The sequence below is a fragment of the Tauraco erythrolophus genome, chromosome 1, assembly GCF_009769465.1.
Source record: "Tauraco erythrolophus isolate bTauEry1 chromosome 1, bTauEry1.pri, whole genome shotgun sequence".
Lineage (NCBI taxonomy): Eukaryota > Metazoa > Chordata > Aves > Musophagiformes > Musophagidae > Tauraco > Tauraco erythrolophus.
The window spans coordinates 39034338-39060495 of NC_141465.1; the positions used below are offsets into that span (position 1 = coordinate 39034338).

General features: G+C 40.5%; 1 protein-coding gene across 1 annotated transcript in view; it reads left to right on the top strand.

Annotated features, from left to right (window-relative positions):
- CASK (calcium/calmodulin dependent serine protein kinase) overlaps nucleotides 1-26158 on the top strand; it is a 239321-nt gene that overhangs the window by 96419 nt on the left and 116744 nt on the right. Inside the window, 2 exon segments of the mRNA XM_086608529.1 lie at nucleotides 16090-16167; nucleotides 17442-17514. Of these exon segments, the coding sequence (XP_086464655.1) occupies nucleotides 16090-16167; nucleotides 17442-17514 (151 nt within the window).

Genomic DNA, 26158 nt, shown 5'->3' on the forward strand with positions numbered 1-26158 from the left:
GGGGCCAGTGCTATTTAACATCTTTGTTGGCGACATGGACATTGGGATAGAGTGCACCCTCAGCAAGTTTGCTGATGACACCAAGTTGTGTGGTGTTGTGGACACGCTGGAGGGAAGGGATGCCATCTGGAGGGACCTTGACAGGCTGGAGAGGTGGGCCTGTGAGAACCTCATGAAGTTCAACAAGGCCAAGTGCAAGGTCCTGCACATGGGTCAGGGCAATCCCAAGCATAAGTACAGGCTGTGCGGAGAATGGATTGAGAGCAGCCCTGAGGAAAAGGACTTGGGAGTGCTGGTTGATGAGAAGCTCAACATGATCTGGCAATGTGCACTGGACAGAGGAGGGCCACAAATATGATCTGTGGACTGGAGCACCTCTGCTGTGAAGACAGGCTGAGAGAGTTGGGGCTGTTGATCCAGTGGAAGAGAAGGCTCCAGGGTGATCTTATCGCAGCCTTCCAGTACTTAGAGGGGGCCTACAGGAAAGCCGGAGAGGGACTTTTTACAAGGGCCTGTAGTGATAGGACAAGGGGCAATGGATTTAAACTGAAAGAGGGGAGATTTAGATTGGATACAAGGAAGAAATTTTTCACTGTGAGGGTGGTGAGGCACTGGAACAGGTTGCCCAGAGTAGTTGTAGATGCCCCATCCCTGGAGCTGTTCAACGCCAGGTTGGATGAGGCTTTGAGCAACCTGTTGTAGTGGAGGGTTTCCCTGCCCATGACAGGGGCGTTGGAACTAGATGATCTTTGAGGTCCCTTCCAACCCTAACCATTCTATGATTGTGTGATTCTAAGGGAGATTTGTATCTTGAGACATTAGAAGAACTGATCTTAATTAGATTTACCAGTTAGACTGTATACATATACTTATATACATATAACTTTGCAGTCTAGCCTAGCTAACATGTAAAAACACTTTAGTTTTAAAATCTCCAATTCATGAAAGCAGTACTTTAAAATGGTTGCAGTTACTTAGACTTATGTTAAGCGTAAGCTGATGAGCATTTACATGACAGTTGGTACACTCAATCATGCAGCTTTGTTGAAGTGTTAAGAAAAAAAGAAAAAATGAATGCTATCTACTTATTCTGCTTTGTTACAACACTGTGAAATAGCACAGCTTCTTAGTTTATGGAGTGAAAACTTTTTTCATTATTTTACTTATTCATATTAGGATTTCACTTATGGTTTTATTTTTAATTGCAGTCTTACCTGTAGTCCTTCATCTTTTATATGGCTTTACTGTACTTCTGTTCTTTCATACTTGCATAATGCATTATCTAAGATAAAAATAAGTCTTAAATGTTAACTGTTAAAAGTGAAATAAAAAGAAACTAAAATCTGTATTCTTCACAGCGGAACAGGTTGCTGTGATTACTTAAAAAAAAAAAATAGTTGCAGATGCTCCTAGATTTGAAATTTGAGCCAGACTTTCAAAATATCCAGTGAAAGGAAAAACTTTCAAATTCATTTTGAAAACCTTACAATACGCTTAGAGAAGTCATTAAAGTAGAGATCCTGGATGTTTAAACTTCTGATGTTTAAAAATTGCACTCTTAATTTGAGGCATATTGTACGTGCAGGTTTTTCCTGTGGACTGGAAGGGAGCCTAACGTGACTAAATGTAGTATTAAATGCCTTAAGGCAACCAAATTCCACCAAGTATTATATAAATCAAACTCTTTGACATAAAGACAGATTTATTTTTTTTACTTCGTAAAACTCATGTTTACATTGTGTTTGTATTGGGGATTTTTTTTTGTTCTTTTTTCCATGTATTATGCATATTCAGTACATCGTAGCCTTGTTACTTGTGGACACAAAGTTTAGGCAATTATCTGGTCTGGATACAGTTTCTCTTTTGTCCCCAATAGCCTGAGAACTATTGACTGATTACAGTCAAAGGAATTGATAGAGAATTTAAAACTGACTTATGTTTGAGGAAAGAGATATCAGGTTTTCATCTTACTTTTGCTTAGTATTTATTGATTTCATTCATTAGATGGACAGGAATTAATAGGAAAAGAGACTTCAATTGGTTTAATGCTCAGAGAGCAATCTTTTGAGGGTTTCCTGTTGACAAGGTCAGACTTAGAAATCAAGATTTTTATCTTGGATGAAATTTTGACTCTTTTATAGTAAGTAGCAAAATTTGGCAGAGCAACTGAGAATTCAGATCATCAAGACATTGATGCATTGAATTTCGGCATCTATTATAACATCAATTATCACAGGCTATCAAGTTGCATTATTTTAGCAAAGCTTTAGAAGACCCACTTTTAAGCAAAATTAGCTTGTAGACGTCTATAAAATGTTATTGCATATACTTGTATTTTTGAGTTTGCATAAACATGAACTAATTCGTACAGCATTGCTATAAAATGAGTATTTTTGTATCGCCTTACGATACTGGCTGACATATGGAGGTTTTAACATTAAATTGGAGTATGGATTAAAGATTTCAGGTTAGGTACAGTACTATTTTCCTACTACCACCAAAAACAGTGCTTTTTAAGGATGTGTATGTTCTTTCTTTCATACTATTTAATAATCATGTTGGACCATTGCTGTGAAAACACTAGTAAAATAATTGTTTCCAAGCATACCTATTTAGAATTACTAACTCTTCCTAAGATCATCTTCTAGACTGTGAGTTAGGAATTATTACTCAGTGAAGTTTGTACATGGTTTGTGACTACATGGAATGAGTTAGTTTATGAAAAGCACGGAAATTAATAAACAGATACTGAGAAGGTAAACTCAGGAACATCATTTAATTATCTGGAATGAACTAAACCCTGGATGCATGGGCAGTATATAGGAAATAAAAGTTTCTGTACTTTTTGGTCTTAATTTTCAGAAGTTGCTACATAGAGTGTTGCGGCCGAGGACGGGGAAGCAAGACGCATCAATATGATGAGTAAAAAGGCTTCCGCTTTATTCTGTGATACTGCTCTTTTTATAGCATAGCTCGGTTCTGTGCACGCTTTCATGCGCTGTACTTAGCAAGCTAATTGGTCTAACACTACTGTTCACGCGACAAGCACGAGTATGATACACACTGTGATTGGATACAGATTTTTATATTTGTTACAATATTTTAATATTTTTGCAGTTAGTATGTTTTGCTCAGAATCTTGTTTTTCATAGTTTCATCCTTCTTGTTCTTTTTTCCCAGGGACAGTGTGTTTTTCACAGCTTCAACCTACCTTCTTATCTCAAGGACAGTGTTCTTTTTGTATTCGCTGATACACATTCCTTACTGTTAACACTTTGGCTGCAACATCTCCCCCTCTTTTTTCAAAAACGGCGTGCGCTATAGCTGACAAGCGTTGGGTCATACATTGCATTAAGCATGGTCCAAAAAGCAAGAGAAAGCCTAACAACAAAAGAGGCCCCAAGCACGTTTTGATGAGATCTCTCACCCAACCATCTATTCCCCAGGAAGTCAACCATCCATCGATGCCATCTACCTCTTTCAAGGCATGTAGTTTGTCCTTTAGTTGTTTAAGTTTTCTATGCACTGACTCTCCTGGACCTGTTAAATTCATACAACACATTCCTTCGATCTCTTCATAACCATGCCCATGGGCTAAAAGCAAATAGTCAATCGCTGCTCTGTTTTGCAATACTGCATGATTGACACTTTCTACATCTTTCGTTAATTCATCTAGAATGCTGGATGTTAAGTTTATTTCGTCGCGAGCCCAACAACCTAGTTGTTTTGCTAAGGTGAGCGCTTTTGCCGCTGCTAACCCTGGGAAAAGTGTGGAGGCAGCTACTCGTCCAAATTCACTCCAAAACGTGGGATTGCCTACACTGCTACAGTCTAGATCATGTAGGCTTCTTTTTCTCCTGGTGTGATTTTTACTCCATTTTCTTAATAGGGATATATTGGGATGGAATAAGGCTAGCTGGCCTAAATAACAAGGACCTCCTTCTGGTTGTTTTGGAATGCCATTCCATGCCCTGTCTCCACAAATTAAGAAAATTCCTTCGGGCAACCTTCGAGGTTCAGTAATGTTGCTGCCATTGCAGCTCGAGTATAGAAAGCGAATTACCGATGCGCTGTCAAGATTAGAATCTAAGGTTGCCCATAGTTTCCTGTTTTTATTTGAGCTGTTTGGGTCTAACGGCAAAAATGAAAACCATCCTCCTATTTTCCCAGCGGTAGTGTTTGCATGCATACTACCAAGCAGGTCTAATTCTTCTGGATCAGACTGGAGGGAAGCATTAAGTGCATGAATAAGCCGGCATTGTACTGCTCCGTCATACTGTTGAGGGGTCGCTCTGTAGATCGTTGTGGTATTGAAGTTGCTATATGTTAGGTTGGTGGTGTTTACCAGCCCTCTAAAGGTTGCCACTTTCCATGTTGGTACTCCTATGAGACAGGTACGGAATGGGCTTCCAATACCACCCAGGGCTAGGCAGATTGATGACTGGTTTGTTTTGTTAGCAATGGTTACCCATATGTTGTCTCTCGGGCTGATGGAGTTGATTCCGTAGGTCATTTGGCACCAAACTAAGATTCCTGTTACTATGAATATTGTCTTACCAATAAACTCCTCCATTCTTATCATGACGTCTACACTGCTTCTGATATCTGGTACCCATCACTTGTGTCTTTTGTGCTACTTCTACAACAGTCAGTAGTTTTTGTAACCTAAAGGCTGCGTGTGCTAATATAGCTTCTTCTGCACTTTCAAACAACGCAGTTAACCTTTGTCGTGAAGCGTTCTCTATTCTAAGCCAAGCAGCAAGCGCCTGGTATGGGTTAATATCTAAAGCGCGTCTACAATCTGCACAGCCTTGCACTGCGTCACGTTGCGATTCATGACATATGCGACTACAACCTCCACACTCTATAGTTATAACCTGTAACCTTCTACATCTACACCTACAGTGCGTTAGCGGGTATAATTTTGCAGCTTTGCGTGTACGTATCAAACTACGGATAAAGGCAAAATCTATCTCGTCTGGATCAGAGTCATCTAATATGTTCTTTGGAAGATTTAACAGTTCTTCTATTCTTCTGCAGAGAGGTCCGAGTCTTTGGGAACTCCTGGATTGCCTCCGCCTTCGCCTTTCAGTTCGCGCGTTGGGGGACACCTCCCCCTCTTTTTTCAAAATGGCAGCGAGTCGCTTTACATCTTGGTGGCACCGTTCAATAATAGCCTGACCCGTACTGTTGTACGGAACACCTTTTCTATGTTCAATTCCCCAATCTGCTAAAAATGCAGCACATGCTGTTCCTGCGTATGCAGGAGCATTGTCTGTTTTGATGACTTGTGGTAAGCCAAGGGCAGCAAATGCTGAAAGCCAATGTTGTTTCACACATCGGAAGGCGGTAGAAGGCGCTGGTGTCGCCCATACAGCTCTGCTGCAAGTGTCCACGGTGACGTGGATATGGCGCAGTCGACCAAAGGCGGGAAACTCAGTTACATCAGTTTGCCACACTCCTCTTGGTTGCAATCCTCGAGGGTTGGTGCCTTGCAGCGACGATGGCACGGGCTTGTGCTCGCGACAGTGCAAACTCTTTCTGAAGAGGTCGAGCAGATTGGTGAAAAAATTTGTGTGATCGATCAGTGACAGCGTTGCCCCTTTTTTTTTTCTTGCACGAATAAAACTCTGTGTAGGAGACTGGCAATTTCAGTTACTAGCATATTGTTTTGGTACAGCTTTGCAAAAGCAGTTTCTAGTATACTACTTCCCTTTCCGAGGGCCTTACTATTTCCACTATATCCAAGATTTCGCTGAGCAGGAGGGTGTCAATCGGCAGGGTCATTGTGGAGAAGGGAGGCAGGCACGGCACCTTCAGGGCGTCCCCTGTTTATCCATACAGTGTGCTCTGCAGCCTCCCTCAGCTCCGCTCTGAGCCATCTCTTTTTACCCTCAGCAGAGTCTACGACAAAGGTACTGACACGGCGTTGCCGCACGCGTGGCCAGTGCGTGCAACAAGGCTGCCCAGTATATGCTCTGCCGGCTAACAGCGGTTTTTGCGAATCGCAACATGTTGTTCAATAACAATCCTCCTAGCTTCTCTTTTCAAAGTTACGTGCTTACAACTAAATCCCGTTAGTAATTCTTTGTCATTAATTTGGTACCAGTTAATTCTTTTCCTTCCAGTAGCTACGGGTGGAATCCATACACTTTCCGATCGGAGAAAAGACACAAAGCATACATACAAGCAATATATACAAGCAACTTTCACACACGTAATATACCTAACAATGAGAAACATAAGAACAGTTGATATATTAACATGAAATCTTCTATTACAAGTCTGTCCATTTGAACCATTCTCTTCATTCGGTGTTTCTGTGATCTCTGCTTGCTCTGCTAATTCTTGGATCTCCCCTTCTCTATTTGTAGTTTCAAAAGTCCTGGTTGGCTTTACGTTTCTTGCTGGTAACCACTATGGACCTGTGGGAAGAACACAAACATACCCTCTTCCCCCTGTAAGCAGAGGCGCAGGGCCATCCCATGAGTTGAGTCCAGCTTCTTATAACATGCTGTTGATTTTTCTGCAAAAATGGCACTGGGTTTAAAATTGTGATCCACAGCCATAGTATGTTGCCTAGAAGCAGGCAAATTAAGAAAATTTAAAACATATGTGGCTTTGTCCAAGGATTCTTGCGGGGAAATATACGGAAGACTGCCCCTTTTTGTTTATCAAACATTTGTTTTAACGTTAAATGAGTTTGTTCAATAACAGCTTGTCCCATAGGTGAATGAGGGATGCTGGTAGTGTGAGTCACTCTCCAATCCTGAAAAAAGGCACCATACTGGATCACTGTTTGTCCCAATTTTCTTTGGTACTCCCATGGTTTTCTTCAGTGTGAGCAGTAGCAACAACAAGGGCAGAAGACATATCAACAGTTACATGCACATATTTAGATCGATTAGACAATTGAATATAAGTAATATCAGTTTGCCATAATTCATTGGCACATAAACCTGTTGGATTTACTCCTGCTGGAGTATTTGAAGGCACAATACATTGACGGTCAGGGTAGGCACGTACAATTTGCTAAGCTTGATTTACTGTCTGACCTGACAGAGAGCATCATCTACTACCAATTGACAAACTGTAGGCCTATTCATCATACCTTGAAGCAGTACAATCCAATGATATTGTTGCGTGGGTCGTTCATTGTTAAGCACTGGAACTGAAAAGGCAAATCTAGGACAATCGTTAGGGTGCAAATAAATAAAAAAGTAAAAAGGTGAAATAACCCAATCTTTTAAATCAATCGCCATCAAATGCTAACATTCTGGAATCATAGTAGGATTTGGTACACCCGGTTGTAATGCACCCATTGGTGAAATGATTGTATTAATAGCTCTTAAATCTTTTAACATAAATCTCCATTTTCCTGATTTCTTTGGGATAACAAATATTGGAGGGAATTATATGTCCTAATTTGAGCTGTTCATTGACTAATTTTTGAGTTCAGTCCAGTCACTCACCTTTTAGTGGCCACTGATCAACTCAGACCGGCTTGCCAGCTTGAGTCAGGGCTGGACATCAGTGACGTGCTAAAAATTTGAGGTTAGCCTCACATTCCACTGATTCAACAAATCCCGACCTCATAATGTACATGGGACATCAAAAACATATGGTTTCAAAACAGCTTGTTTGTTACCTGGGCCTACTACTAACAAGGTCTGTGCACTCTGCTGTGGGATCTGTGTTCCACCTACTCCGATCACAGCTGCCAGGGCTTGTACCAGAGGCCGAGAGGGTGGCCAGTCAGGATTTTTCACTATAGATACATCAGCCCCTGTGTCAACTAGGCCAGAAAAGCCTCCCCATTAATGATTACTGTTAAAGGAGGCTGTGCAGCTGTGACTGTCTGTGTCCAAAATTTTTTTTTTTTTTTTTTTTTTGTGATAGCAGAGTGACCTTTATTGTTGTTATACACGCAGCTTTTATAGATTATTACTCTGGCCACGATGTGTCTATGCGGCCCTCACCCAACTGTGATTGATTACAAACAATAGTGCACGCACCTATTTTAATTTTACTATTGGCTATGCCTAAAAAGGAGCTATTTTTTACTTGCTAAACTAAACATCATTTTCTCACACACTCTATATCAACTTCCCAAACTCCTCATGTCAACTTCTCACACTCCCTGCACCAGCTGTTCACACTCCCTTTTCTTTCTCATCCTCTTTATCGGTGTTTTCCAACTTCAGAAAAGAGCACAGGCTTAAATCATCAAGGTCAAACCTCAACTGTAGCTGTGTGTATGATGCCACAACAACTCCCCCCTTTTTTGTTTTTCTGTGATCATTACTTGATTAACCGTACTCTGTACCGTCTGCTGGGAGCGTGACAATAGGCAGGGGATGATTATTACTATGCATAAAAGAACTACTAGCAATATAATGTCTGCTTTATTAAAGATTTTAACCATCCTGTCAATTAAGAGCATTGATAAAGCAGAAGCTGTAGCATTAGTTTGTTTTGCAAGCTAACAACCCAACTTATTCAGTGTAGTTAACACCTGTGCCACTCCAACTCCTGGTGCAAATATTGAAGCTGCAATGATTTTAGCTGGTTCCCAAAATTTTGCTTTATAGTGTTTCGAGCCCACATTGTGACACGCCTTTACTAAATCTGCAATCGTTTTTGCCCGATTTCTGATAAGATCAAGAGCTTATTGACAGTCTGTGTTAGCATTTTCAATGGCCAACTGGAATACCAACACATCTGCAGTAGCCGGATTTTCTGTTTATCTCTGAACTGCCATTTGTAGCTGATCAAAGAAATGCTCATAAGGTTCCTGTGCTCCCTGCCGAATGGAAGCAAAGGAAGCCTCCCCTGTCCCAAAAATCAGGGACACGTCTTAATGCTCTCGTAGCCAATTCAGTCAGCTGTTGGAAAGCCACTTGCTGTAACCCTGCCTGTGCCTAATTTTGACATGAGTGACATTTTATTCATCCCAAAATGTTTAGCTCTCGATTTAAGAGATTTAACACCTATAACACCTTAGCTATTGTTTCATTGGGAGATTTCCCCATCATTCCTCTTTCTTGTTTCAAAAGCATATTCTCCAAAGTACCATGTGCGCATTCTATGATCGGTTGCCCAGTAGGATTGTACGGAATACCAGTAACATGCTCAATACCTTATGATGACAAAAACACATGTCTGATAAGAAGTGTATGCCAAAGTTCCTGCGAGCGTAAACCACGAGGATTAACACCATTCATTGGTGGCATGATCATATTTTAACAGCTAGTACACAATTGTACGATTGAGCGGGCTTATTGTCGTGTTAAACCAAATTGTCACTTAATAGCGTCAGTATCCTGATGGTAGAAGTCCTGCAAGATTTTGCCTGTATTAACGAGTTTGGTACCAGAGCTGCACTCGTGAGAGGCTCAGCTCGCCTGTTCCCTTCTGCTATAGGCCCTGGAAGCGTGGTGTGCGCTCGCAGATGTACAATGGAATGTGCATGTTTACGGTTTTGCAACACTGATATTAACTGTTGAAATTGCTGGAACAAAAGAGGATTAGTTATTTCCCGCGATGCCGATCGAGACGATCCAAGTTACGATGTGCTGTCTCTCGGGGGGGTTCAGCAGCGGCGGGGGGGGGGGGGGGGGGTCAGCCCTCCCTCGCCTCAGCCGGGCGGGGTGGCGATGACGACCCAGCAGCCCTGTGCCGCCCCCCCCCTTGTTGTTGTTGCTCTTGTTGTTGTTGCCGCAGCTCCGGCCGCTCGCGCTCCGTAACCGCCGCCGCCCCCTCCCGCCGAGGGGACCATCAGCCGCGAACGAACCGGCGCAGCGGGGCCCGCCGCGCGTCTCCGTCCTTTCCAGCCGCGGTTCGTTCCTGCACACGAGCGGCAGCGCCGAGGCAAACGCCGCCCGCGGCCCCGGCCGGCAGCAGCAGCGGCGTTCCCGGGGCGCCGCCGGGCGCGGTGGGCGGCGCGGCGCGAGGGTGCCGGTGTACCGACTGCGTTGGAAGAGGGGGAAAGAAATAAGTCTGTCTTTCGTTCGGGGTCCTGGATCAAAAGCATTCGATGATGACTTTTCCAGGCCAGCAGCATCCCCACAGGTGGCTGCACGCCAAAATTTAACGTCTATAGTGTCCCAAGTCCTTGTCAGGTATATATTTGAAGAGCTTGCCTCCGGTACATGGGCTGATACCCAAACCAGGAGTACTGGGAGTTTTATCAAGTTAGAACTGTTAGTAGTGCTGGTTTCTCTAGCACTTTGTCCCAGTCGCTTACCTCCTTCTGTTGAGGCAGTTGTTGCTTTTTTGTGTTTTTTTTTTTGGGGTTTTTTTTTTTTTTTTTTTTTTTTTTTTTGTTTTTTTTTTTTTGTTTTTTTTTTTTCAGTCGCTTACTTCTTTTGCAAACCCCCCTGCAATCAGGGGCCAATATCTTTTTCTAAGTTTTAGTCCACGCTCCTCTAAGAAGCTTTTCAACAACGACAATGCAACATCCCGTTCCATCATCTCATTCCCAGGCTGTCATTGAAGCATTCCCCATCCCGAACCAGACCTTGGTCTGCCTGACTCACCGGTCAGTCCGTAGCGCTACGATTCCGCCTCTCTCGGGTCGTCCGCCTCTCGGGCTATTCCGCCTCTCTCGGGCTATCCGCCTCTCTCGGGCTATCCGCCTCTCTTGGGCGCCGGGATGGCCGTCCTCTCTCTCGTCCGCGTTGTGGTCGTTGAAAACCCTCTTGATCACGTCGGGGTCACCAGATGTTGCGGCCGAGGACGGGGAAGCAAGACGCATCAATATGATGAGTAAAAAGGCTTCCGCTTTATTCTGTGATACTGCTCTTTTTATAGCATAGCTCGGTTCTGTGCACGCTTTCATGCGCTGTACTTAGCAAGCTAATTGGTCTAACACTACTGTTCACGCGACAAGCACGAGTATGATACACACTGTGATTGGATACAGATTTTTATATTTGTTACAATATTTTAATATTTTTGCAGTTAGTATGTTTTGCTCAGAATCTTGTTTTTCATAGTTTCATCCTTCTTGTTCTTTTTTCCCAGGGACAGTGTGTTTTTCACAGCTTCAACCTACCTTCTTATCTCAAGGACAGTGTTCTTTTTGTATTCGCTGATACACATTCCTTACTGTTAACACTTTGGCTGCAACAATAGAGCTTCGAGAAGAGTTAAATACTGTATTTTTAAAGTTAATTTATGGCAGTTTATTTGTAGTAAGTGAAGATGGCAAGTATATAAAAAATGTCCAACTGAAGGAAAAAATGCCATTGCACACAGACCTTTAACATACATGGTACAAATAAACTCAGTTACCAGCAATATGCCAAGTCTTTTTTTGTTTTTAAGTAAGAATTCAGTTCCCTAAAGCAGTTCTTCTTGAACTTTCTGATTCTGTATCAATATATTAAGTTATAGGCCACTTATATGTACACTTATTAGGTCATCTGTAAATTCAAAACTATCATACTTATCATATTAAAATGTAGATCTCTTCTGGAGTATACTATCTATTCTTCAGAGCTACTTGTTAGCCTCAGAACAGATTTCTGCACTGAATATTACTCAGTAGTAAACTTTCTGGACAGACTGAATTTTACCATCGGTTTTACGCAGAACAGTAAAAGGATTTTCAAGGTGCACAGCACTGATCAGACCTATGGAAGGAAATGTTTATCCAAAGGGCTAAGATCCAGGCACAGTTCTGCTAAAAATATGGAAAAATAAATAGTAGAACATGGCAATTGAAGGACATAATTCGTACTGATACCCAAAACAATTCAGATGTAGTTTGGAGTTGCTTTAGCTGGTGTTTTCAATGTAAATACCGTGAACTGTCCCAGTCGGTTCTATGCAGCTTCTGTGAGTGCCCTCCACTGGTTCTCAGATGATTATCTCTCCCATTATGAGTATACTGTAATTTTACCAGCTTTTTTTGCATCTTCCACATATGTCTTCGGCATGTATATATCTCTGTGTTGTTTATTTTAGTCTTAAATTAAGACTTTTTCTGTTGTTGTTTTTACAGTTTTCACATGCTTAATGTTGATAGTCCTTACAAAACCTTGAGACTTCCAGAACTTTCATTTCATTGATATCTCAAAACTTTAGTGCTCTTACATCACATAAGCCTTTGAGTTTCTGCAAAATCATCTTTTAAGTGGTTGTGATATTGCTGAGTTTTTAGTCTGCTAGTGCGCTGAATTTTCTGGGTTTTCTTGTAACTGAGGCTGACACTTGCTTTTGCAGCCTCAGCTACATAGAAGTCTCATAAGATTTTCAGATCATTGGGATGATATAAGCTCTGTTTATACATGAAGAAAAATCTACTCTTAATATTTTTGCCTTGAAAAAGTAGTCAGTTGAAGTCAGAGATTAAAATACACCTGCCACATACTTGTGCTTTTGAGATCAACAGGGTTCATCTTAATGGAATAAAACTTTCAAACATTACTGCTCACGGTCTGTGGCAATTTAATCAACATTATTTAAACTAATTGCAAAACATTTGCAAAAAAAAGTTCAAACTGCCACTTACTGTTACAAAACGTAAGTGAAAAATGCTGATATATATGAATGGGAGGTAGGAATACACGTTAAAGATCATTCTGATAATAAACACCTTAATAGAAGTGTTAGTGTAAAGGAATGACACTCTTGGCTCAGTGTCTCAGCGACTACTGATACTGCTAAAAATCTTGAGTGCCTCTGGATCTTTATTCATCTGTAGTTTATAACAAGCTTTAATAAGGCCAAGTGCAGAGTCCTTCACTTGGGGTATAAAAACCCCAAGCATCGCTATAGGCTCGGGGAGGAGTGGCTGGAGAGCTGCCTGGCGGAAAAGGACCTGGGGGTGTTGGTTGACTACCGGCTTGATATGAGCCAGCAGTGTGCCCAGGTGGCCAAAAAGGCCAATGGGATACTGGCATGTATCAAGAATAGTGTGACCAGCAGGAGCAGGGAAGTGATCCTGCCCCTGTACTCGGCACTGGTGAGGCCGCACCTGGAATATTGTGTCCAGTTTTGGGCCCCTCGCTTTAAGAGAGATATTGAGCTCCTGGAGCGAGTCCAAAGAAGGGCGACTAAACTGGTCAAGGGGCTGGAAAATAAAACTTATGAGGAGCGGCTGAGGGAGTTGGGGCTGTTTAGCCTGGAGAAGAGGAGGCTGAGGGGAGACCTGATTACAGCCTACAAATACTTGAGAAAAGATCGTGGGGAGGTGGGGGAAGGGCTCTTTACATTAGTGTTGGGTGATAGAACAAGAGGAAATGGGTATAAGCTTAGTCAGGGGAGATTCAGGTTGGATGTTAGGAAGTATTTCTTCTCTGAAAGGGTTGTCAGCCACTGGAATAGGCTGCCCAGGGAGGTGGTTGAGTCCCCATCCCTGGATGTGTTTAAGAATAGGGTGGATGATCTACTTGGGGATATGGTTTAATGGGGATTAGGGATGGTTGGACTCGATGATCTCTAAGGTCTTTTCCAACCTAGAAATCTATGAAATCTATGAAATAACAAGTCAGAGTGAAATTAGTCTTGTAAAGGGTTCTGCTGCTTCATGAGAATGACGCCTCCTAACTTTTGGTAGTTAATCATACACTTGTATGTTCTACAGTGCTTGGTGGTGCTCAGGTTTCAGTTTTGTTTCCCATCTAGCTGAAATAAATTGTTGGGAGGAAGTGTTGAAGGGAAGATTGACATGAGGGTTTGTTTCCAGCGAGCTAGCGAAATCCACGTTTCCACTGTTCTCATTGAACCTGACCCCGTTGCTGCTGTACAGTGCTATGTGTTAGTGCAGCACAGTATATTCTCTGTCTGAGTGATATTTGGCTATGCAGACAGACTAGCTGTATGAAATGGAGCGAGACAGAAAAACTGCTGGGGAAAAAAACTACAGAGGAATATATTGAAGCAGTGATGAACAGTCATGGTTTGGCAATATGGATTATTGATTTGTGGGGCTTTTTAAATCCAAAGATGGCACCAGGTGCTGAAATAACTGGCCAGGAGATTTTTTTCCACCTTGTCACGTTTTGAGATCAAAAGACCGGTCTACCAGTGTCCCAAGTCAGGCAAGACCCTTGGGTCCAAATCCCCCTGCCTTCCCTTGGCAGGCCAGTGAATCGGAGGGTTGTTCATCTGGCTTATTGTGGGACACAACGCTAATAGACAAACAGGAGGTAATTTGACCAATATACCAGTTTCTCAAGTCAGACAAGACCCTTGGGTCCGACTCCCCCTGCCTTCCCTTGGCAGCCCGGTGAATCGCAGGGTGGTTCGTTCCCTTATTAGGGACCGACACTAGTAGTACTATGGGCCAAATTCCTTATAATAATTCAAAAGTTTCTGGAAACATATATATAGTTTTATTTGTGACAGGATACAGATTCGAAGATAGCCGGTGATAGTGACTGACTACGAAAGCAACTTTGATTAAAATACTGCAGTGATAATACTAAGTAGCTAGCAAGGTGTTAGTAACTAAGCGCGTGTAACACAGAGCTCTTACCCAATAGGCGTCCCTAGTCAGGAGGAGAGGAGACGTTCAGCCAGTCGACTGATCACAGACGTTTCGATGGGCGTCTTCTCCCTAACATCCCCTTTGTCTTTCGCCATTTTATACCATTTCTTTACTTTCAGGTGGAGCTTGAGTGACTATAGTCATACATACCTCTATTAGGATTGGTGTAAACTTTTCTCGCTTTGATTTAAAGGTATAGGCAAGAAGAAATTCAGGGCGCCTGCTCAGTGAGGGGTGGTTGCAGCCCGGAGGCAGGTAGCTTTAGAGATGGAGGTGTGTTTTGGTATTATAATGATTTCTCCATTTTCCCCAATTTCAGTTGTTTTCCCACACACCTACTTAAATAAATGTGCGTTGCTTTTGGTCACCAGTCTCTCTTATGGCCATCATGGCTCTATCCACATGATAGTGTATTTTGCTTGGAGTTATTTGAGAATTAAAGCTTCTGCACATGCTTGTGACTCCTTAAGCAGGAGGTTTGCACTGCAGGTATGTAACAAAGCAAAAGTGATTTTATACTGACATCCTGGATAGCTTACCAAAATGTCCCTGATAATGGTGGCTTTCTAGATACCTTGCAAATTCTGCTTTTTTTTTTTTCACCCCTTGAGTCTTTGGTGGGGAGGAAAAAGAAAAAGTGTGAAGGCTGAAAATGACATGTTACAAACAATATTTTTGCAAGTGCCTTATTAAGCATGAATTATACTGTGTGATTTTTATTGTTCCTGTTAACTCTTGTCACTCTCTTCTTGACCCATCAAGCAATGAACATTTTTTAGGTGTAAGTCTGCCTTGGGTTACTTACAGGAGAAAGAAAAGAAGGGCAGTTACAATGCACCCAGCTGCTTTGGTTTTAGACAAATGGTAGTCTAATTTTAGCCTAAGAACTGTTAATATACATGTATCTAAAAGTGCTATACTACTCATTGTGGGAAGTTAGGTTATCTGTAGAAAGACTACAGACAATTAGGGAGAAAAATAACAAAGTGTCAGAGCTGGTGATACAGTATGATGTGTGCTGTCACTGTTTTCAGGTGCCTTCAGAGAGGCTGTGAGGTGTAAAGTATCTTCTTGGCTCCTCAGTTATTTTTATGAGAATGTTAATTGGAAAGACTATGCTACATTTCTAGAGTATTTTTTGAAGTCTTAATTTAAAATTCAGTTTGAGTAAGATTTTTTTATAACTATAGTCTTTATTATAGAGATGCGCTTGTAATACTTTTAAGAACACACTTAATGTAATGTCATGCATTAATTGTTAACTTGCAAAGCCTTCTTGTATGGCCTGTCTTGCACAGCTTGTTCAATGGGCACTTTAAGCAATAGAAGAAATATTTGGTTTTGCTAATGTTTTGAGAGAACTGTTGTATGACCTGAGGAGTACGAAACATTTAACCTGTGGCAAGCCATATTCTATCAGATTACCTTTTAAATGCTATTTTATTTAGTAATGCATTGTACGTGTATCCGGAGTATTTTATGTAAGATTTATATAAGTGGAGTGAATAGATTTTTATATTTTTGGAGGAGCATTTTTATGTAATTGATTGTAGTTACCTGTCTTAAGCATTTTTTCCTCTTTTTACCTGCAGTATGGATGGAGCAGATCTGTGTTTTGAAATTGTGAAGAGAGCAGATGCTGGATTTGTGTACAGTGAGGCTGTAGCCAGGTATGTATTATAATGTTAATTAATCTCACAGGATAAATGGAAAATAATGAAATATACTGTTCTACAATCTGATAGGTGAAAGTTGGAATACTATAAATAATCCTGTTTCCACAGTCTGAATGTTTATTACCATAAGTAGCATAATAAAAGTAGGATTTTGGAGCACTTTGTCATTTACTAGTTGTATATTTGGATGGAATTATTTAATAAAGTAATATTTCACATCCAATACTTAGTTCTCTGTCTTTGCCTTTTATGTATCTCTCATACGATGGCATTAGGTGACTTGCCTGACAGGTGTGAGATTTATTGGTCTTGCTAGATGTAGTTTTGTTTTTTTTTCTTTTTTATATATCACTTTATTTATGGTCACTTCAACTTTTTCACTTACAAAGTAAACTAAAATCAAAGAGTCTATATAATTGCAGAAGGACCACAAAACCCAATGCCTAGTGATGTGATAATTGAGCTCAAAGCCCATGAGATCCTTTGCTTTTCTTGACACTGTAGATTTTTTTTAGCGTTGTAGAAACCAGGTTGAAAGAGACATCGAGAGTTCTTTGTTTCAACCTCCTGCTCAAGGCAAGGTCAACATTGCATTTGGATCATGTTGCTCAAGGCCTTGTCCAGTGGGGGTCTAGAAAACCTCCAAGGATGGAGATTCTGCAACCTCCCTGGGCAACTTGATCTGGTTCATAATTATGGTCCTAGGGATAATGTTTCCCTATAACCAGCTGGAACCTCCAGAGGACAAAGATTACCTCCCTTAGCCCATTAGTAATGCTTTGCCTGATGCAGCACAGGGTGATGTTGGCTTTCTGGCTTTCTGCTATGGTCAGTAATCTGTTAGGGGATCCTTTGGACACAGGAGAAAGAAGTTAATCTTCAATCTGCATCAAGCAAGCCAAGATCTTGGTTCTAGATAAATCAGGCACTGATACTCACTCTTTTTCCTTTCTGTGTTTTGTTATTAAAAAAAAAATGAGGGATCCTGAATTCTTTGTCATATGAAGCAGAATTATTGAACGTTTGAAACAAAATGGAAAATTTTTCTTTTCTAATTTTCTGTGGCTTCAATCAGAATAATCCTCAAACTTTAGATTTTATCATTCATTATTATAAACACAAACTCCATTCTACTGAACTCTGTATATTTAAGGTTAAGTTGGTTGATTAGTTTTATATAGTTAGACTTTTAAAACTTAGTTTATTATATGTGTATAGTAATTTTTCCTGCAGGTTTGTCATGTATGATGTCTTTATTTTTTTTTCAGTCATTACATGAGACAGATATTGGAAGCTCTACGTTACTGTCATGATAATAATATAATTCACAGGGATGTGAAGGTAAGGGGTTTTAATTCTTTTTTTTTCTCCACCACAATAACACAAACTACATGTTGTGGTTTATGCCGCTCCAGCAGCTAAACTCCTCACAGCCGCTCACTCATCCTCCCCCACCCCCAGGGATGAGGAAGGGAATTAAAGAAGAAAAGGGAAAGAGACCCATGGGTTGAGATAAGAACAATTTACTACTACAGCTACTAATATATATATGTACAGATATGTACAAGGATAAATACACACGAACGAGTGATGTACGGTGTAATTGCTCACCACCCCTTGACCGAGGCCTGTCTCGTCCCAAACTAACAATCCCGAAACAGATAAGTCCCAATATCGCAATCCCGGAGGAGCAAAACGCCTGAAAATAGAGAGCGAGACAGAGAGAGCACTCTGAGAGTCCAAAAGGGAGAGTCCTGGAAGAGCAAAGGCCCTTCTTTCTGGCTGTCCCTCACTTTTATACTGGGCATGACGCTGCATGATATGGAATACTAATGGGCCAGTTTGGCCCTCAATCCTAAGTCTAAGTACAAATCATAAGGAGAGTCGTGGACCCCTTGTCCCGGCCATGCTCCCCCGTATCCTGTTGTGCTCCTGCACACTGGCAAGAACACGACAAGCTGAAAAGTCCTTGAGACCTCAGTGCCAACTATAAACATCAGTGCACTGTCAGCATTCTTCTCAGAGTGAGCCTGAGTAAAACCAAAACACGGAGCTCTTCTAGCTGCTAAAAAGAGCTAACTCTGTCCCAGCTAAAACCAGGACACTACAGAATTTTGATTTATATAGTTTAGAGGAAGGGGGAAGCTGTATTTGCTGATTGTGTGTTTAATATTACTGTGTCATGTAAGATTAAAGCCCATCTCTAATTCCATCAATTTAGAACATTTAGAAGGCCTTTATTCACAGACTGCATATGCATTTGATTGCAACTTACTTTAAAAGTCAGTTCAATTTCTATTTTTTGGATATTCATATGAAATCTGCTTGCTTTTTTTTCTTGTTAGGAAAATGTGTGTATAAATTAATTACATAAATTAAACCAGAATTGGTAGATTAACGACATCATTTTGACAGAATAATGACAGTCTTCATCCAAAATAAGAGTTCAGAGAAATATGTGTGGTTATATGCTACAATATTGGTAGTATTATCTACTTTTTGCAAGCAGTCTTGAACATTTGTTATTATGAAAACTTCTATAATACAAACAAGCTTGGGAGGAGAAATACAGTGTTTAAGAACAGTGTATGTAGATACTTTTGATCTGGTGAATTTTCATACAATCATATAATGGTTTCGATTGGGAGAGACCTTAAAAATCATCTAGTTCCAACCCCCCTGCTATGGGCAGGGACACCTTCCAGTAGACCAGGTTGCCCAAAGCCCCATCCTACCTGGCCTTGGACACTTCCAGGGATAGGGCAGCCACAACTTTTCTGGGCAACCTGTTCCAGTGCCTCACCACCCTCAGAGTGAAGAATTTCTGTCTTAGATCTAGTCGAAATCTATCCTCTTTCGGTTTAAAGCCATTGCCTCTTGTCCTGTCACTACACGTCCTTGTAAAAAGTCCCCCTCCAGCTTTCCTGTAGACCCCCTTTTGGTACTGGAAGGCTGCTAGAAGGTTCCCGGAGGCTTCTCTTCTCCAGACTGAACAACCCCAACTCTTTCAGCTTGTCTTCATAGCAGAGGGGCTCCAGCCTTTGGTTAATCTTCATGGCCCTCCTCTGGACCCGCACAAGTAGGCCCATGTCCTTCTTCTGTTGAGTTACCCAGAGCTGAATGCAGAATCAACTCCCTCAGCCTGCTGGCCACACTTCTTTGGATGCAGCCCAGGATACGGTTGGCTTTTTGGACTGCAAGGGCACATTGCCAGCTCATGTTGAGTTTCTCATCAACCAGTGCCCCCAAGTCCTTTTCCTCAGGACTGCTCTCAATCCATTCTCCGCCCAGCCTGTACTTGTGCTTGGGATTGCCGCGACCCACGTGCAGGACCTTGCACTTGGCCTTGTTGAACTTCATGCTGTTCACAGAGATCCTCCTCTCCAGCCTGTCAGGGTCCCTCTGGATGGCATCCCTTCCCTCCAGCACATCAATCACACCACACAGCTTGGTGTTGTCAGCAGCCTTGCTGCTGGTGCACTCAATCCCACTGTCCATGTTGCCAACAAAGATGCTAAACAGCACCCGTTCTGATACTGACTCCTGAGGAACACCACCCATCATTTGCCTCCACTTGGACATCAAGCTGTTGACCGTGACTCTTTGAGTGTGACCATCCAGCCAATTCCTTGTCCACTGAGTGGTCCATCATTCAGATCCATGTCTCTCCAATTTAGAGACAAGGATGTCATGCGGGACAGTGTCAAATGCTTTGCATGAGTCCAGGTGGATGACATGAGTTGCTCTTGGGTGTCACCAGTTGCCTCCTTATTTTCCATGTGCCTTAGCATAGTTGCCAGGAGGATGCTCCATGATCTTGCCAGGCACAGAGGTGAGACTGACGGGCCTGTAGTTCCCCGGGTCTTCCTTTTTTCCCTTCTTAAAAATGGGGGTTATGTTTCCCCTTTTCCAGTTGGTGGGAACTTCGTTGGACTGCCATGACTTCCCAATTATGATGGATTAATTTTGTACTATTTCTATGGATATTTGTGGCACTAGTTTATACCAAAGTACTGTAATATAATCAATTGGGAATTTTAACCTAAGTGAGTTAGACTTTCTTCAATTTGGATATATACATACTTCGTTAATGTTGCTATCTAAGATAGTTATTCTCGCTTGCCTTCTCTAAGAGTTCGCTTTTATCGGAAGTGAGTCAAGCACTATAGGAATTAATGAAAATGCTGACGAGCTCTATTGATGCAGTTTGAGAAGTGAATCTTGGGTTTTAGTGAAGGGAGAAGATTGAAGCAGAGCTTACCTTCTCTCAAACTCTTACAGGTGATCTGTGAGGGAAGATAGTACAGACACTGAAGTGATGATTTTCGTTTAAGGAGTCATTCAGTCTTGCATACGCACAAATTGCAGACCTTTGTAGCCTCTGTTTCCTTTCCTTCTAAACCACAGAAAGTTATTGCATATAATAGGCTTTTAAAAAAAAAAAAGTTTGGTGTTTTTTAAGTCATTTCACACAGCAAGTTCTAAAGATGGCCTCTTAATTGCTGGTAGAATTTCTCATCTTGATCTGTCTTGAAGGTTCTAGGTTCTTTTAACTGTGCACTTTTGATACCACATGAGAATTTCAGAATGAACGTCATCTTTATGTTGCTGTGTCTTTCTCAAAGCTGCGTCTGTTTTTATTGAGCCATGTTCTTGAACAAAAAACATTGTCAGTTTTAAGGGCCTCTGAGAAAGTCCCATTTTACTGAGCGTTAAAACGGGAATTTATTTTGCAGCTTATCCAGACTCTGAAAACTTTAAAATCACTGTTTTTATTAAATGTCATCCTTAGAAATAAACCCATTTAGTTACTTGAGTGAACAGGAATTTTTAATGTGTCAGTCTAAAGTAGTGTAAACCAACAGACAAGTTTTGTTTGGCAAAAGCAGTGCACAAATTGTAGGGTTTGGGTGTGGAATGTATTGAGCTAATTGCAATATCCCAGCTGTAGATGTCACTGTAGACATTGTTTTGAAAGTTAGCAGACTAAATGACCAATTTCCAAATTATCTGAATGGAAGAAAGTGAATTAATAAAATCTGTAGGTTGATATAGTCGTACTACATTTTTTTCCCTCTTAAGCTTTCTTTGAATGTTATTTTAAACTGCAAATGTTTAATGATTATCTGATGTGCAGGAAAATGTGCACCTTATAGTCCCTGTAAGAATTAGGGGTCTTTTAGCCACTTTTGTGCTCCCTTAGCTCTCAAATGATTAGGAAGAGTTAGACAGCAATACTTCAGTTTGCTGTAGTCTGGTGCCAGAAACTTCGCCTGACTTCTGTAAGTGACAAGATCTACCAAAGCTTCTTGAGCAATCTATTATGAACTCCCATATGCCCCAGATTCACCTCTGATGACAGGGTCAAAACATGAAAACTTTCACAAGATATTCTGCAGTTGTCCTAATTTCCCTCACCGCTCTGTGAGAGCAGTCGTGACACCCTTCAGCGTTGCTTAAAGGCTTTGTAATGAGTGACAATTGCACCTTTATTTCACCTTCAGTTAATGTGTTCCTGCATTCATTCACTGCTTGGAAATTGGATTGTATGATAAGGAAAGTAGAAAACGCTAATGCAGGAAGGTAGAACACTCAAGACAGCTATGCATCAGCAATGTAAATGTCAAGAACTTTTTCCCTTGGCACAACATTTATTCCTATTTTGCCAGCCTAGTGATAAGAACTCAACTATTCCTTCTATTCCTTCCGAAACTTGCTGGGTAAAGAAATACCCAGAAGATGGCTTCCAAAAGTAGCAACTTTGAAATGGAGTCTTTTCCAATATTATTGCACAGTAGCTCATATGCAGAGTTATCTTTTTCTAAGAGAACAAAAAAGGGGAAATGGGAGTAATGTGGATCTGAAATGAGATGCTTGTCTTTTTCCATAAAACCTTTCCTAGAGTTTGAGTACCATTTGTCACTGAAGTCAGCCACGTTCTCTTGAGCTGTCACTATGAGACAATAATGAATATGTTTTGTTAATATAGTCATTAAAAAGCAATGAATGGGACAGGACCTTTAAAACAGGACAAGGAAATAGGAGAAAAATTACTTCTGTCTTTTCTTCCAAATTTGCAATGTATTCTGTCCTATTACTTCACATTCAGGAATAAGTAACAAATCGGGTTAACTCTGCATTAAAGGGGTTCTTCTCTTAACATAAATATAACTGAAGATAGTTCCCTTGTATATGACAGAACATTTATTACAGGCAATTAATGCATACCTCCGGATTTAATGGAAATGAAAGCAAGTAATCAAAACGTGCTCTATAGCTGTAATCATTCTTCAAGAAAGAGAAAAATTAATATTATGCCTCTGCAACTCTCAACTGCGAAGGATACAGCTGATCATTGAACTTAAATTTAAGTTCTGTGCTGTAGAATTATATTAATAATTATGATTTTAAAAGCTGAAAGTGGTGGTTTTTTTATAAATAGGTGAACTTTAATATTTCCAGTCCCTGTGGCAGTTAATGTGGTGTAGAGTACCTAAAGCAGCATCATACATTTAGCACAGTTGCATTTGATCAGCATTCAGTATTTAGAGTTGTTATATTCTCAGGGTGTGGGAAAAGTTGCTTAATCTTGTCTTGACAGTTTCACCGAGTTACCTGTTAGTAAGAGGATAGACTAACATTGATCTTGGTAGAGTATTTTTGTCCTCATTGCTGAAAGTAGAATGAAGTGGACTGTTTAAACATTGTAGAAGACTGTCCTGCTTCATAACTTCTATAAAAAGTGCATTTCTTCAGTGTTTATTGCAGATTTTTTCACCTATTCATTTATGTGATAACTTCAATGGAATGTTTTTTTATCAGTAGAACATCAAGAGTTTTACAATATTCGGTTAGCCTATATTGTGATGCTTATGTAGCATTTTATGTAGTTGCAGAAATCTTGATATAAAAATACATTTAATATAACTCATACAAGAGTAATTTAATCACATCAAGAGCTTTAGTTGCTGGGGTTTTATCGTTAATTCACTCCAAATACTCCAACTTTGTTCTATGATTTCCATATAGTTTGAATGCTTGTATATGTTTCTGTGATCAGTGTAATGATTGGTGTCCAACTAGAGTCAAGGCAAACTTGGCTAAATGTAGACTTCCAAAATTTTTATTACAGGTTTATCTCTAAGTATGAATGCTTGTTTCCAACCTGTGATCATCTAAATATATAAAACTGCTAATGCAAAAATAAAGATTCAGTTCAATATTCCTGTGACTGGAAGTAAAAGCACTTTTTCCAGAGATTAGGACTAAGCATTACACATTATATTGTGTGTCATATGCAAATCTCAGTTGGTCCAGGTGACTCGAGACAATTTGCATGTTGATGTATGTGCTATACAGAACTTAAATAACCATGTGAATTCTGACAGTGCATAAAGTTGCTGCTTCTGTCGTTCGTTGCCTAAACTACTCGTAGTTAGACTGTTCAGACTTTGCCAGTAGAATTCAAGACTCTTATACTAGTGCTTTTAGGTATATCTAGAAAATGAGTAAGTCTTGCATATACGTGTCTCTGTGTGTTTATGTAAGTGTATATTCGACTACGTAAAAAACAATCAGAAGAGAAGCTGTTCTTTAAGACCATCTTCTCTTTCCGATCTTTGAATATCCAAAACAAGAAATCTATTGCACATTACTTACCTTCTACTCTTTTCACTTTGGTATGGAACCTGTTTTATGCTTTCTATGGACAGTCAGTAATAACTTGTGCCTTTTCTGTGTTTTCTAGAAGTTATTAGATCCTTGAGATCCAATAGCAACTGCTTTGTCAGGATTTTGTGACATATAAATTTGTTAAAAGCTTATTAAGGCTCTAAAATCAATAGCAGAGGGAGAATTAAGGTGTCCTATCTGGCCATGTTTTTCTGAGGAACACTTCCTCATTTAATGCAGAAGTTAAGAGGCTCCAAGAATAAAGCTTTCCGTATTTTTTCCTCAGTGTTTCCTCAGGCAGTACTTTTTTCCCCTCTGTTTACATCCACTCCTGTACATAGGCTTCCTATCTCAAAGTCACCATTTTTTGTTTTGTACTGCCCTTTTCGTAGTGTGCTGTTAGCTGGCTGCTGGGTGTTCAGAGGCAGTTTTGCTGAGAAGTATGTTTAGGCTGCTTGGCCTGCTTAGAACTCAACATCTACGTGCTTTCTGATCAGGAAGTTTATGTATTCCAGTCATGTGCCCAGCCAGTCAGAAAACACGTGTCTTCTGATCAATGAACTGTCCTCCTATGCGGCACATTTGAATGGATTAACCAGAAAATAAATAGACACTTGCAGTTTTTTAAACTGGTTTGCAAACCCTATTCCAAGGCCTTAGAATTTTGTGTTTCCTGCTATGAAATTGAATTATTTTATTTTTTATTATACAATTCACAAGTCACCTGCTAACTTCTGATTTGGCACCAGGATTTCTAAGCAGTGCAAGAAGTTTAGCATGAGTTGTGGTTTGCTGAAGTATTTCTCTGTCTCTCCTTCATGCCTTTCTGCTTTGGGAGATTTTTCCTTCATGAACAATTCTGTCGAATATTAGACTGACGTATTACTCAGTTGGTAGTTTCTCAAATTGCCTGTACTACGCAAAAGCTTTTCCACTATTTAAAACAAGAAAAACTTTGATGCAATTCAAAAATTTAAAGGAGACATCCTCTTGAACAAGTCTACATAGGAAAAAAGTAAAGTATTTATCATTTTTTTGGTACTATGTAGAAATTGTGGAATGGGATCTGACAAAGAGTCTATCACAAAGTTATTTTTGATTAGTAATTCCCAAAGTTTAAGCTGTTTTCTTGCCTTTTTGATAAATGCAGCACTGGGGAACAAGTGGTTGCGACTGAAAAAAAATGAAGAATGACTTAAGCCTATGCTGTTATCAAAAACTCTCTATTAAGAGAAACATCCACAGGCAAGCACTCTGCTGAAATATCCTAACAACTGCATTCCCTATGAAATGTATTTAAGGAAGGACAGAAGTAGTGGGCTCTCAGTTTGGGCCTGTGCAAATTATAAGAACACATTGGTAGTAAACAGCTTTGCTCAGCCAGACTTGCAGCTACTGATCTAAAACCAGCCATCTAAGCAGCACCGTGCCACCTGGAGGACTGGAATTGCTCAGTTCAGTCCTGCTGCAGGTGCTTGACCATTGATAGTGTTGCGCAGTCAGACACCCACCCGCACAAACCAGCTTCCCACGCTCAAGGGCTGTGTTTGCAGAGCAACTTTCCTACAGCGCTTTGTAGAATTAGAGGCTGGAGCTGCCCACTTCAGGTTTTTCTGCAAGCCATATGCTAAACATCACATCAGAATCCTGTGAAAGAAGCAGTCACTAAATTCTGTTATCATGGGTAACGTTGTATTAAATGAAATACTAAATTCCTATGTTTTTCTGGCTTTTTCACTTGCATCTTTGACTTCTGCAGAACACAAAGCAGCTGTCAGATGATAGGAAGTCTTCAGGTCCATCCTCTTGTTTGTCTACTGGCACTTGCGTCAGTTTAGCGTACCTGTCATGGAACACAGTAGTCGGGTTGGGGAGACAGAATTGCTCACTACGTTTTGGTGTGAATTTTGGGTGAGTGATAGGATTTCTCAGAATACCTAGTATTTTATAGCACTTTTTACACTGGATAAACTCCTCTTCATCTCAGTTGCAGAGAAGATTGTACAACAGAAAACAGCATTAAGTGTCTTCTACAGAAATTATTCAAATAATTGAAATCTCTACTTAAGTCGTCATGATATTCTAGCTTCTAGAGTTCCAAAAAAAACCAAAGAAACCCAACGACAGTCACCTGTTTTGCATTGCTCTCATGCTGTTAATGATCATTAAATTTTTATCATTGAATATATTTTGTGTACCAGTACATAATAAGCATTTATGCCTTCCTAATTAAACCATAGAATTTACCTCACAGGATTAGACTAGACCTATGGAAATTCTAGTGATTTGTTTTGTTGTTGTTTTTTTTTTAATA